Source organism: Penicillium cataractarum (genome assembly GCF_028827025.1).
Source record: "Penicillium cataractarum strain IBT 29864 chromosome Unknown utg000005l, whole genome shotgun sequence".
NCBI classification, from domain to species: Eukaryota; Fungi; Ascomycota; class Eurotiomycetes; order Eurotiales; family Aspergillaceae; genus Penicillium; species Penicillium cataractarum.
Window position 1 is genome coordinate 1,362,945 of NW_026622741.1, and position 12,467 is coordinate 1,375,411.

The 12,467-nt window shown below is 51.8% G+C and overlaps 4 protein-coding genes across 4 annotated transcripts; 2 read left to right on the top strand and 2 right to left on the bottom strand.

The window, feature by feature from the left end:
• Positions 1–1,580: 1,580 nt before the first annotated feature.
• N7496_006200 (uncharacterized protein) lies at positions 1,581–3,803 on the top strand (the record flags this gene model as incomplete). Its single annotated transcript, XM_056699129.1, has 2 exons — positions 1,581–1,640; positions 2,322–3,803. 2 exons carry the CDS (start codon positions 1,581–1,583, stop codon positions 3,801–3,803), a joined length of 1,542 nt encoding a protein of 513 aa, XP_056554542.1.
• A 787-nt stretch (positions 3,804–4,590) lies between these two features.
• Positions 4,591–9,176, top strand: N7496_006201 (vacuolar protein sorting/targeting protein 10; the record flags this gene model as incomplete). Its single annotated transcript, XM_056699130.1, has 2 exons — positions 4,591–8,486; positions 8,543–9,176. 2 exons carry the CDS (start codon positions 4,591–4,593, stop codon positions 9,174–9,176), a joined length of 4,530 nt encoding a protein of 1,509 aa, XP_056554543.1.
• A 478-nt stretch (positions 9,177–9,654) lies between these two features.
• On the bottom strand, positions 9,655–10,420 carry N7496_006202 (cytidine deaminase; the record flags this gene model as incomplete). Its single annotated transcript, XM_056699131.1, has 5 exons — positions 9,655–9,696; positions 9,764–9,845; positions 9,919–10,004; positions 10,092–10,225; positions 10,336–10,420. The coding sequence occupies 5 exons, from the start codon at positions 10,418–10,420 to the stop codon at positions 9,655–9,657; spliced, it is 429 nt and encodes a 142-aa protein (XP_056554544.1).
• Positions 10,421–11,168: 748 nt separating this feature from the next.
• Positions 11,169–12,242, bottom strand: zrfA (high-affinity Zn(2+) transporter ZRT1; the record flags this gene model as incomplete). The annotated part of the gene is made up of 1 exon (XM_056699132.1): positions 11,169–12,242. One exon carries the CDS (start codon positions 12,240–12,242, stop codon positions 11,169–11,171), a length of 1,074 nt encoding a protein of 357 aa, XP_056554545.1.
• Between the last annotated feature and the right edge of the window lie 225 nt (positions 12,243–12,467).

Here is a 12,467-nt window from a genome sequence, read left to right on the forward strand (position 1 = left end):
CTCCGACCCGAACGCTAACAGTTTACCAGTTTGCAGTAACAATTAGCGGTGTTCCTCGTTTCAGCTGGGAGACCCGTTTCAGTTCGCGCCGGCCCAAAACTGTGTAGACCCGACGATCCAGGGCTGAAAAAGAATCCACTGGCCATTGGGCTAACGAGATTGAAGTATGTACGGAGTACGCCGTCTTATGTACATGATGCTCTACCAGAGTTTTTCCCTAGTTATAGCCAATCTACTCCGTAGGAACGTGGATCTTCTAAAGCTGGCCAGTAATCTCCCAATCCTTTGATCCTGGAAGGCGTCCCACGTCTTATTCTTTCTTTGCCTCCCCCTACCCACCCCCTCGTATTATTACTATTATTGCAGCTCGCTGCCCAAGTCCCGCCTTGTTCCGGTAGGGCTGGGAGAAAGGGAGAGCGAGGGGGGGCTAGGCTTCTCGAATTGGAGAGGATCAGAGCAACGGCCCCCAAAGGAAATAAGACCAGTCGCAAAGATAAAAACGGGGTGTGGGGTGTGGATGTTAGACTATTTTGGTGGTGGTCCTGCTTTGTGCTCCGTGCATGCGTACGGAGTAGATAGTGTACTTCTTGTATGTACCAGGGCCTCGTAAGGGAGCTTTTGCCAGTGGCTTTGCCCCTTGCTCTGGGGCTTCCAACTTTCCACCGGGCTGGGTGCGACCAGCCGAGAATAAGATACAAAGGGTGAGAGAGAAGCTGGAGAGACTGGGGTCCATTGTTTCTGAATGTTGCACAGATCTAAATTGAATTGCCGAAATGAAATGGTACAACTACAGAATACAACGAGCCATGAAGAAAATAGATCTGACTAGGGATCGGGTGGGATCTTCGATTGTTTGCGACAAACCGGTTCATCGAGGGGTTCATGACTGATCATATTCTCATGCTGCATGTCTGGATCAACTGGAAGGTAATATACTTGCTTATGCCGTGCTTGATCCCGTATGTATGTCTTGTGGGAGGAATGGACGCTTCTCCACTTTTAGAGACGGTTAGGCGATCACCAGTTCTAGGGGAGGGGTAAAAAAGTGACAGGTCTCGAAATAGATCGATCCCATCCCCTCGGTCCGTGCGTGGATTTTTTTTTGGGGGGTTATTTCTCTTTTCTTTGTTTCGATGTGTTGGCGTTATTCCCATGTTAGGCATATGGACCAGCGAGAGACATGGGAGACCCGGACCTAACTTGCTCGTAATTGACGAGGGCGCTTGTGAGGAGAGAATTAGGGCTGGGGAATACTTCCCTCTAGTCAACTTGAGCTATATAGTCCTGGGTGCTCTGCATGGGAGAGCTCGTTTCTTCTTCTTGCACTTGACATTCTCGTGCGCTTCTCGGAGAATTCTTGGCTCCTTATTCACTCTTTATTAACTACTCCTTCCTTTCTCTACTATACTCGACACTGATCTTGCTCGTCTTGTATTGTCGAGATCGAGATTGAATGACCCAGTTGTCTCCATATATTCTATGATTTGACTCTGTCTTGAACCCCCCACATCTTGCGAGTTCTCTACTCTATTCTCCCGATACTTCCATCTATTCCATTCAGTCCATTTCGGGTTTCCAACATGATCCCTGCCGCCAGCGAGGAGGACCTGAGATCTCTGCCACCTTCAGTGCAACGAAAGGTAAGGGCTTTCCCTATCTCTGAGATTCTCTTCTCGTTTTCGTTCCTCTCTTTTCCCATCTCATTTCCCCTTGCGGATGGGGGCGTGCAGCGGATCGTCGATAGTCAAATTGATAGTCTCGGACTAGCCATTTGGGCTGCTCGATACGAGATTCCTCTTCCCCCCAACTGCCCTCGGGGACTTTCTTTGTTCTTTCAACGTCTCCACTTGGGAAACCCTGCACATCTTTACCCTCCACAACCTGCCAACGCAGTCTCGTTTCTTTTTTCCTCAATGGCGCCTAGCACTTGTACAAGCCGGGTTCTCCACATTCGGGGCCGCCGCACGGCTCGCGCCCATCACGGTCCCTTTGATGGCGCTTGAAGTTCGTTGGCTTTTCCCCCTGAACCGCTCGAGTGGAGGCCATTTGGCTCCATCACCCACACTATCACCCAATGGCGCCAAAACTTGGCCCCTATGAGTGTAGTGTGTACCCTCAGCCTCTCTCACTCTCACTCTCTTCCCACCGTCGAGTCTCCTCGAGTCCTCCTCCAGTTGCCAATGTTTTGGCGCACGGCTCACTAGGCCCCCACCTCCCATTTGCTCATTTCTCCACTCAACACTCAAAATGGAGTGGAAACATCCACACATCATGCTCGTAGAAACACCGCTGATCCCAAACAGTTCTTCTCGAATGTCGAGCGCTTGCGCATTCGGCTAGCGCAGAGCGATCCCAGTTCCCCTGCGTGCTCCACGCACTACAATCACCACTATCACGGCCGCACTTATCGCCCTAGTGCTCGTCTTGGGTCTGGCCCCCTCCACCATCACCATCCTCATTCTCACTCTCACCCTTACTCGCGTTCTCGCTCTCACTCTCGCTCTCGTGCTTTGCGAAACTCCTCGACAACTTCCCTCGCCAGAGGTCGTGGCTTGGAGAAGCGCTCGACCGTATCTCCTAGGAAACTGCGCAAGCCGGGCTCCTTGCAACTGGCCTATCTCGTGGCCCAGGCAGACTCGCAATGCTTCCATTCTCTCCCCGCTAAGATCCAACAAAAGCTTTTCTCTCCCGAAGAACGTTTGCGTCTTCGCCAGGCTTATCGTGAAAGTCTCATTCTTGACGCTGCCGACGAAGCTTTTTATCGTCGTCCGTTTTCTCGCCGTCGTCTCTCCACCGACAGTCTTCCTTCAGAGACTACTCTTCCAGTAGCTCAGCCCGACACAGTCTTCTACGACTCGGACTCGGAGTACGAGTCTGACGACAGCATGGATCAGTCCATCTACGACAGCTTCCGGTGGCTCGACGAAGATGGTGATCTGGACTTGTCTCTGGATGAGTACCATGCCCACGTTGCAGATGCCGCCGCCAAATCCAAAAGTCGTCGTCGCCCATCCTTCCGTCGCTCCTTGTCCTTTTCAACACACGCTCTGAGACAACATCGACCCTCACCGTCGATGCCTACTCGCACTCTACCGACAGCCCACACCTTCCAAGCTCTCTCCACTATTGCGCCCAGCCAACGTCCCTCTTCTCGTCCAGGCTCTCGACGCCACCAACCCATCCAACATGCAGCCAAATCTTCCACTTCCAGCATCGACCCCGCCGCCCAATACTATCAAGATCCCGACGCCCGTCTCAAGCTGCGCGTCTACCTGGCCTCGCCGCAGAAATTCGACGAGGCCATCGAGTTCGGATTCCCGTCCTTGGAACAGGACAAGGAAAATATCGTACCGGACCACAGCTCCAATCCACCAATGTCACCCACGGTGACTAGTGATTGGGCAGGGACCTTTTTCGAGGATGATGATGGCACTATGGTCGGGACTCCCGGCGGGTCAATTGAAGAGCCAACGGCTTCTCGTCTCTCCCCTCAGCTTAGGGAAACCTCGCGGCCATCCGTGGATAGTCTCGCTCTGCTGCAACGGCATCAATCTTTCCTTCCGGGCTCAAAGACGGGTCCCCAGCGACTCCCAGGAAACCGGGAGATGACCCTGAAAATGACACTTACCCGCCCGGATCTGCGCACCGAATCTCCCACTCCTTCACAAACCTCCCCGCAAGAGGATCCGCTGCGTCTGGCTGCACTGCCCCCAGCCGATCGTACCCAGATGATCTGGGACTCGGATGAGGACGACAAGGGGGTGGTCAAAAAGATGTGGCGCAGACTTCGTCGACGAGTTTAGACGAGGATTGTCAACAGCCCACCAATCATATTCAAATCTCCCCTTCTTTTGCTTTCATGCTCTTCTTTTTTTTCTCCCTCACGTTCTGGGGTCTCATTGCTGTCATTCTTTTTAGCGCGCGATCATTCGCTCATTGATATCCGGGGTGTGTTTCTTGGGAAGGCGTCTTTTTTTTTCCAAGTGCATTGTCACTCTGCATTTAAACCCAGCGTTTACTTTGATTGGATTTGGACTCGAGGCTAACATGCCCGGTATTTTCATGTATCTACACTTTTTTTTTCTCTCTGCACAGTTTGCAGCGCTCTGTACATATCTCCTTGGCTGCCGAGTCAACCAATGCATTTTGCATGGGACTCAATCTGATTATGCTTGATGTCATTGACACATACTTGTAATGTAGCAAGTGGATCAACTTGTAGATCGAAGGGATGTGCAAACCATGGTTCATCCGAGCGGAAAGGCACGGAGGCTTTCTGCGATAGCGCGATAAGACCAACTTTCACGTGACAGGGGAGCTCTAGGCTGAGGCCACGCAGCTCCCTCCTCGTATACCATCACCATTCTCTCCTTAGCTCATTGACAACGACCAGTTTCACTAGTGCGCAGGGCAGATCTAATTCGTCTCGCGTCAACCACCTTTTCGATTCCTCTGCACTCCCCTCAATACGCTCATTCAGATCGCGCACCCCGGACCGGCCCGCTAGTGCAGCTTAGGCTGCTACATCCACTCCAACTACTCCTACCACCTTCTTCCCCCCCCCCTTCAGATGCCGACATCCCACCGGTCATGATCCCTCGGTGGTTGCTGCTCGTGGTCGGTCTGTTGCTGGCTTGGTCCGCACAACCGGCCACGGCCAAGGGGGACCAACCCAAACTCGCGACGGAAGTCCTCGACCATGCGCCCTACGACCTTTTCTATTTCAAAGGCACAGAAACCGTTCTCTACCGTGACTATAAGAAACACACCGCCCATGTATCATTCGATGGAGGCTCGAAGTGGGAAGTCGTCAAGGGCCCCGATGGGAAGATGGAGGGCGCGGCCGCCGTTATTTGGCCGCACCCGTACGACTCGAAGCGCGCCTACATTCTCGGTGAGAAGGGTCAGCATTGGATCACCACTGATCAGGCTGAGAGTTGGCACCCCTTTGAGATTCCCGCCCGGCCTATGATGACGGAGCGCGGTACCCCACCGCTTGCTTTTAATGGATGGGACGCCAAAAAGGTCATCTTCATGGGCCTGGATTGCTCTGGTATCCTTGGGTGCATGCCGAAGGCGTGGTATACCCTGGATGACTTTAAGACTTGGAACCCACTGCAGGAGATGTTCTACTCGTGTATGTGGGCCGCAGGCACGCCCGAGTTTGGATTCGACCTTGATTTGTCCGAGGATATTGGAGATCGCGTTCTGTGCGTGGTGCCGGGATTGAAGGGCCCTATGCATTCTGAGCGTTTGATTTCTTCGAATGATTATTTCCAAAATGGTATAGATGGTACCGAGGTTAATCTTGACCGTGGACGACCTGTTACCGGTAGCCAGATCATTGCGCGCTCCGTGAAGAAGTATCTGGTGGTTGGTTTACAATCGCAGGGTACCACTGAACAAGCGCTTTATATCAGTGACGACTCGAAGGAATGGCACCGTGCTGAGTTCCGTGGACATCGCATCGAACAGGATGCGTACACCGTTCTGGAGAGCACCAATTACAGTATCCAAGTCGATGTGCAGACGACCTGGCATAAGAATAGTGTCGGCGTGCTGTTCTCGTCCAACTCCAATGGAACCTATTTCACCCCCAACATCGAGCACACCAACAGAGATGCCAACGGTTTCGTTGATTTCGAAAAGGTCGCCGATATTCAGGGCATTGTGATTGTGAATACGGTTAAGAATTGGGAGGAAGTGGAGGAGTCTGACAAGACAGAGAAGAAACTTGTCAGTGGCATCAGTTTCGATGATGGCAGAACGTTCCAGCCTCTGAAAGCCGATGGTGATGTCCTCCATTTGCACTCCATGACCTCCTACGACTCTATGCACGAGCTTCCCATTGGCCGCATGTTCTCCAGCCCCGCGCCGGGTATCGTGATGGGTGTGGGTAATACTGGCGACCACCTCAAGAAGTACTCGGATGGCGACCTGTACGTCTCCGACGATGCGGGTCTCACCTGGCGCCGCGCGCTCAAGGGGCCTCACCACTTCAAATTCGGTGATCAAGGTGGTGTCATTGTTGCTATTAGCGACGATGGCAAGACCGACAAAGTTAAATACTCCCTCAACCACGGCAAGGACTGGGAAGATGCTATTAAGCTGGAGCACAAGATCAAGCCTCTGTATATCACGACCACCCCCGAAGCGACTAGTCTGAAATTCTTGATTGTCGGCGAGTCCAGTGAGAAGGAGGGCTACATCATCTACACGATTGACTTTGATGGACTCCACGAGCGCAAGTGTACCAAGGACGACCTCGAGCCCTGGTGGGCCCTCCTCGATGAGGACCGGAAACCCAAGTGTTTGATGGGTCACAAGCAGAAGTTCATGCGCCGCAAGGCCGATGCGGAGTGCTTCATCATGGAGGACAAGTTGGACCCGCCTATCTTTGAGCCGTGCGACTGTACCAAGGAAGACTTTGAGTGTGACTACAACTTTAAGCGCAACGAACAGAACGAGTGCGTACCAGCCGTGCCTCTTGCTCCCCCTGCGGGTACGTGTGGGAATAAAGGCGACAAGTTCATGGGCCCCTCTGGCTGGCGACTTATCCCTGGAAATACCTGTCGCCGCACGGATGGCAAGAACTACGACAAAGAGATTGAACGCTCTTGTGATGATGCCACGGGCTCTCCTGGTGGTGGCATCGGCGGTGGTGATGGCAAGGTTCATGCCGGGAACGCGCACGAATTCGCCGGCACTGACCTGGAGTACTTCTATCTGGAGCGCCAAACGAGTAACTCGGGAGATGACGAGACTATCTTCCTGCTCTCTAGTAAGAATGAGGTGTTTGTCACTCACGACCACGCCAAGACTTGGGATCAGCCCAAGGAGCTCAAGGGTGAGGTGATTGTCGGCATGGTCCAGCACCCTTACTACAGCGATGGTGCTTACTTCTTGACTGCTGGTGACACCGCGTACTCGACCATCAACCGTGGTGATACTTTCAAGAAGTTCAAGCTGCCTACTTCCTTGGCGAACCGTGAAAAGGGCGATCCCAACCCATTGGCCTTCCATGAGAAATACATGGACTGGATGATTTGGATGGGCAATGATGAGTGCAAGGGCAGTGACTGTGTTCCCGATGCGTACTTCACCAAGAACCGCGGTGCGGACTGGGAAGGCCCCGACCTTCGTGGCGTTGGTCAGTGTCTCTTTGCCTACCACAATGGCCGCGAGGATAGCGAGGATCTTGTTCTTTGCGAGCAGTATGAGAAGGAGAGCAAGAAGTATAACCGCCAGCTTGTGTCCAGCGATTCCAAGGATAACCGGTTCGGTGACCGCAAGGTTATCAACGATAATATCGCCCACTTTGTCACCATGAATGATTACATCGTCGTGGCCACCTTCCCGACTGAGAAGCACAAGTACCTGAATGTCAGCACCAGTATGGACGGCCGCGTCTTTGCGCAAGCCAACTTCCCCATCAACGTCGATGTCCAGCAATACACCGTGCTGCCCGGTTCTACGGATGCCCTATTCCTGTTCGTCCAGATCAGTGCCGAAGCAGGCCACAGCTACGGCCAGCTGGTCAAGAGTAACAGCAACGGCACCTACTTTGTCTCGAGTCTGTCAGCCGTGAATGTGGATGACCGCGGCTATGTTGATTTCGAGAAAGTCGCTAATCTCGAGGGCGTCGCTCTGGCTAATGTCGTCGCGAATGTCGACGATGTCAAGAACAAGGGTTCGAGCAAGAAGCTGCGCTCGGTGATTACTCATAACGACGGTGGTCAATGGGCTTTGCTTAGTCCCCCTATAAAGGATGCCGAGGGCAACCAGTTCGGCTGCTCTCCTTTTGAGGGCAAGGGCATCGAGGGGTGTGCGCTGCATCTTCACAGTTATACTGAGCGTCGTGACTGGCGGGATACCTTCTACTCTGGCTCCGCTATCGGCGTACTCATTGGTGTTGGTAATGTTGGTGAATATCTGAAGAGTGCTGACAGTGAAGATGTCGGTACATTCCTGAGCAATGACGGCGGTATCACCTGGGACCAGGTCAAGAAGGGCCGTTACATGTTCGAGTTTGGCGACTCGGGTTCCATCATCGTGCTCGTGCGCGAGCTGGAGCCTACCAATACTGTCTTCTACAGTCTTGATGAGGGCAGGTCCTGGTCAGAGTTCCAGTTCGCCGATACGGAAGTGATCGTCCTAGACATCTCGACCGTTCCTTCGGACACTTCTAAGAGCTTCGTCTTGTGGGTTCGCGAGCCCAAGTCCTCTAATCGCTTTGCCACTATTCCCATCGACTTTAGCGGAATTTGGGATCGCGAGTGTGCGCCGCCTGATGGAAAGGAGACTAGCAATGATTACTATCTGTGGACTCCCAAACACCCGCTGCAGGATGACAACTGCCTCTTCGGCCATGTGGAGCAGTACCACCGGAAGAAACCCGAGAAGGAGTGCTGGGTGAACTGGCGCGATACCCATGTGCACCGGGTCGAGGGCTCGAATTGCACTTGTTCCCGTGCAGACTTTGAATGGTAAGCAAGCATTGCATGTTGAAAGGGGAAAGCTCAGACTCGCTAACTATTATCAGTGACTACAACTACGAGATTCAAAGCGACGGTAGCTGTGGTCTTGTACCCGGTTTCCAACCACCCGACCACAGCCTCTCATGCAAGGACGACCCTGAGCAGGTCGAGTACTGGGAGCCCACCGGCTACCGCCGTCTTCCCCAGACAACCTGTCAAGGCGGCTACGAGCTCGACAAGCTCCAGCCACATGCCTGCCCCAACAAAGAGAAGGAATTCGAGCGCAAGCACGGTATCAGCGGCGTCGGCCTCTTCTTCGCCATCGTCACTCCTATTGCCGCCGCCTCAGCCTTTGGCTACTTCGTCTATACCCGCTGGGACGGCAAGTTCGGCCAGATTCGCCTTGGCGAGTCCGGCAGCTCATCGGGCCAGAGCTGGCTTGCCCGGGATTCTCTCCTCGTCGCCGTGCCCGTTACTATTATTGCGGGCGCTGTCGCTGTGGCTCAGGCACTCCCCATGCTTGCTATGAGTCTTTGGCGTAGTGTTAGTGGCTTCGTGCGTGCCCGCAGCCGTGGATATCAGCGACCATATGCGACGAGGGGATCATTTGCCGCGCGTCGTGGTGATTATACACATGTCGTCGATGATGAAGATGAATTGCTTGGTGCGGATGATCTCGATGATGACGAGGAGGCGTAGATGATTACAATCACGACTTAGGACAAAAGAATGGGGTGGAAATTGATGGTCTGAGATTTTTGTCTGATCTTTTTGTCTGATCTTTTTGGCTGATCTGATTGGAATTACTTGATGTGACATTATGAGCGCGATATGTTTGGATTTAGGATGTTCTTTTTTTTCTTTTTCTCCTTTCTGTCTTTTCTGTCTCTTTTATTCTACTTTTCGTTTTCTGTTTATGTACTGCATATCTTGCTGGCGCCGGAGACAATCATGTTTCTCTTGGTCCAGATTCTTGACGCCTTGGGGCGCAAAGATATAGAAAGAGTTTTGGTTTTCTTTTCTGCTTGGTTTTTCCTTATCTTATAAATCATGACCATTAATGGGAATTTTGGCTTTGAACGGAATTGCGTACTATTATTCTCCATACTAGGTTCCTACTTTGCTTCGCTGGGTGGTTTACTTCCCCCGGTAAGGAAGCTTGATACTCACGTCTGACTTATCTCGGCAGGTCATCTGGGCCGAAGGAGTCCGGCAGTAACTGTAGTCATAGTTAGTAAGATATATGTAACTGAAAGGATGAGTAGGACTAGTAATAGCTAACATACCTCGCCCATCGTCTTGACGGTATACTTCCCCTCTCCGTCATACATATACACCGGGAACGAAGGCGTAGTGAACTCGCGCATACTAGATAGAGTATTAGTCCAGACTGTTCCAGAAAAGCCGTAGATACTCGTATCACAGAGGGAAGAAAACATACTACTGTCGACACATTCCACACGGCGACGCACCGGGCGTGATATCCGTCGCAACGGCAATAGCACGGAACTCCTTGTGCCCGGCCACCTAAGAAACGTGAAATTAGCTTAGAGAACAATTCGGTAGATCATAGACTATAGATGCCATGAACTGGGTAGGTAATCGAGGACATACAATAGCAGTAGCAAACGCAACACGCTCAGCGCATGTTCCAACGGGATAAGCAACGTTCTCCACGTTAGCCCCGACAACGAACTCGCCCGACGCAGTGAGAATGCATGCTCCAACACGGAACTTCGAGTACGGGCCTAGAAAGGTTGTTAGTATGGATGCGACTAGGCAAAGAGGGTCTGGCTAGCTGTAAAGCCTAGCTACTAGCTAGCTCTAGCTAGCTTTCGTTGCGACGGTAGGTACTTACAGTATGCGGCGGCTTTAGCGTCTATCGCCTTTGTAGAGAGCGTTTGGAGCTCTTGGGCTGTTACGGGGGTGGCGACGGGTGGCATTGTGGGTGGAGAGGATTGTTGGGGTGGAAAGAAGAAGTCAAAGGAAGAAGGAAAAAGGTGGTTACGTTGGCGAAGTGGAGGGCGCGAGGTGCGGAGGAGGCGGGGATGATACTGCGATAGTCCGGCTTATCGCGTTTATCAGCGGGGTGTACTTTTAAGGGGTTAATTTGGTTCTTTCGTTGCTTGGTTGGTTTGAGATTTGAAGTAAGGACATGGTTTTGGCTATATCTTTATTTTATTATTGTTTATTTTCGGTTTGTCGCTGGTTGGTGACAACGATGGTAGAGAGGGGTTTCTGGGCAGGGCATTGTTGAGGTGCGGGGATATAGATCAGGACTCGCCGAGATATATTCCTTCAAAGCTGGTCCCCAAATTTGTAGGTTGAGATACTTAATTGGAAGCTTCATAACCATACCAATGTTTCGACAATCTTTGAAATTACGTTTCAGATTGAAATTTCTCAACCCTTTTCTTTCATACACCATCTGCGATGCCCACCGTAACACCTAGTTGTGTCTCTCCGAACCTCCACATGCAGCAATCTCAGTCCGAGCCTGAGGCCCAAAGGGCATTCTCTAGCTTCAGGTTCTACACAACAGTGGAGCTGCCAAGCTGCAGACAAGTTAGGTTTTAAAAGTGAATTCGAGACGAGAGTGGCTGGCTTGAGAATTCAGAGACTCATTGGCACTCGGCCCTTTGTATGTTGCCACTATAACTTTTATGCTATACATTCTTTACTTATTTCAAATCAAGCCCACTTTCCAATCAAAGCCATGATACCAGCACCCAACAGTGTACACGCAACCATAAACAACAGCCGAGAGCGGCGCTTAGTCCGGCAGGGATCGAACAAAAAGTCCCTCGCAAGCAATTCAACCAAACCAGTGTAAATCAAAATACCGGCCGAGACCGCATTCAACACACCCTGAATAATCAATGACACCTTCGAACCTGGAGCATACGTGTGCCGAACTCCTAGACCAATGGCGATCGAAATCGGAGTTGTCAGACCGTAGGCAGCACACAGGATCCAGGGAAGCCAGGTGTGATGGCCGAATGGAATGGCAGACATCCTGGCGCCGATACCCAATCCTTCAAAGGATTGATGAAAGACAAGGACCGGGTATAAGGTTGCGAATTCGGAACCGGTCACACCAAGGTTGAGACCAATGATGACGGAGTGGAAGATGATACCGAACTCAAGTAGGAGGAAAGCAGCTATCTGTTGCCGGAAAGATCGCTCAGCGATGGTTGAGTCGGTTTCGCCGGAGGTCTGGTTCTTTTTTTCGTCGTTGTATGCTTGTACAGTCTTCTCGGCATCGGGAGCAGGTTGTACGTCGAGGTGATGTTCATGCTGGATGAAAGCGCTTGTAGCACCTTCGTCTCGATGCACACCGTATTTGTGCTCGACGTAGACTTCGGCTGCTAGATCGAGAAGGAAGATGCCCATTACTGTAGCTAGAACAATAGCTGCACACCAGGAATATTCACCCCAATATCCTGATACGCCGACGCAAGTCTTTGGGCCAATTCGTTTGTAGGCTGGATCCAGGAGATGAATGAAGGCCGTGGCAACGATGACACCCGTGCCGAAGTATCGGGCAAAGATGTATACGCTGAAAGGAATCTTCCATCGCGTCATTCGCTTGGAGATTACTGGGAAAACGGTGAAGGCAGAAGACACGAAGAGAATCACGAAGATTGAGGAGATGCGTGCGCCCATATGGCCATTGTACTGGTTCTCTTCGATGGCTAGGTAGCATAAGACATCCTCCTTGCTGGCAGAGTTCAAGTTGGCATTGGTAGGATCGAAGGACGACATGATGAATCCACGTCTCGAATGTCAAGCTCGCTTGGTGATTGAGATGGTCCCTGGATAGAAAAGTCCATGTTGGAGATTAACATTGCCCATCTTATAGACGCGTTGGTGAGGACCCTGGGAGGGTTGACATCCAAGTTCCGAAGTTATCGCGAGGTCCTCAAGCTTTGTGACTGTTGCCTAGCTTTTGTCAAGCTTTCCAGGGCCTGTCGGTGGGTCTTGGGGACC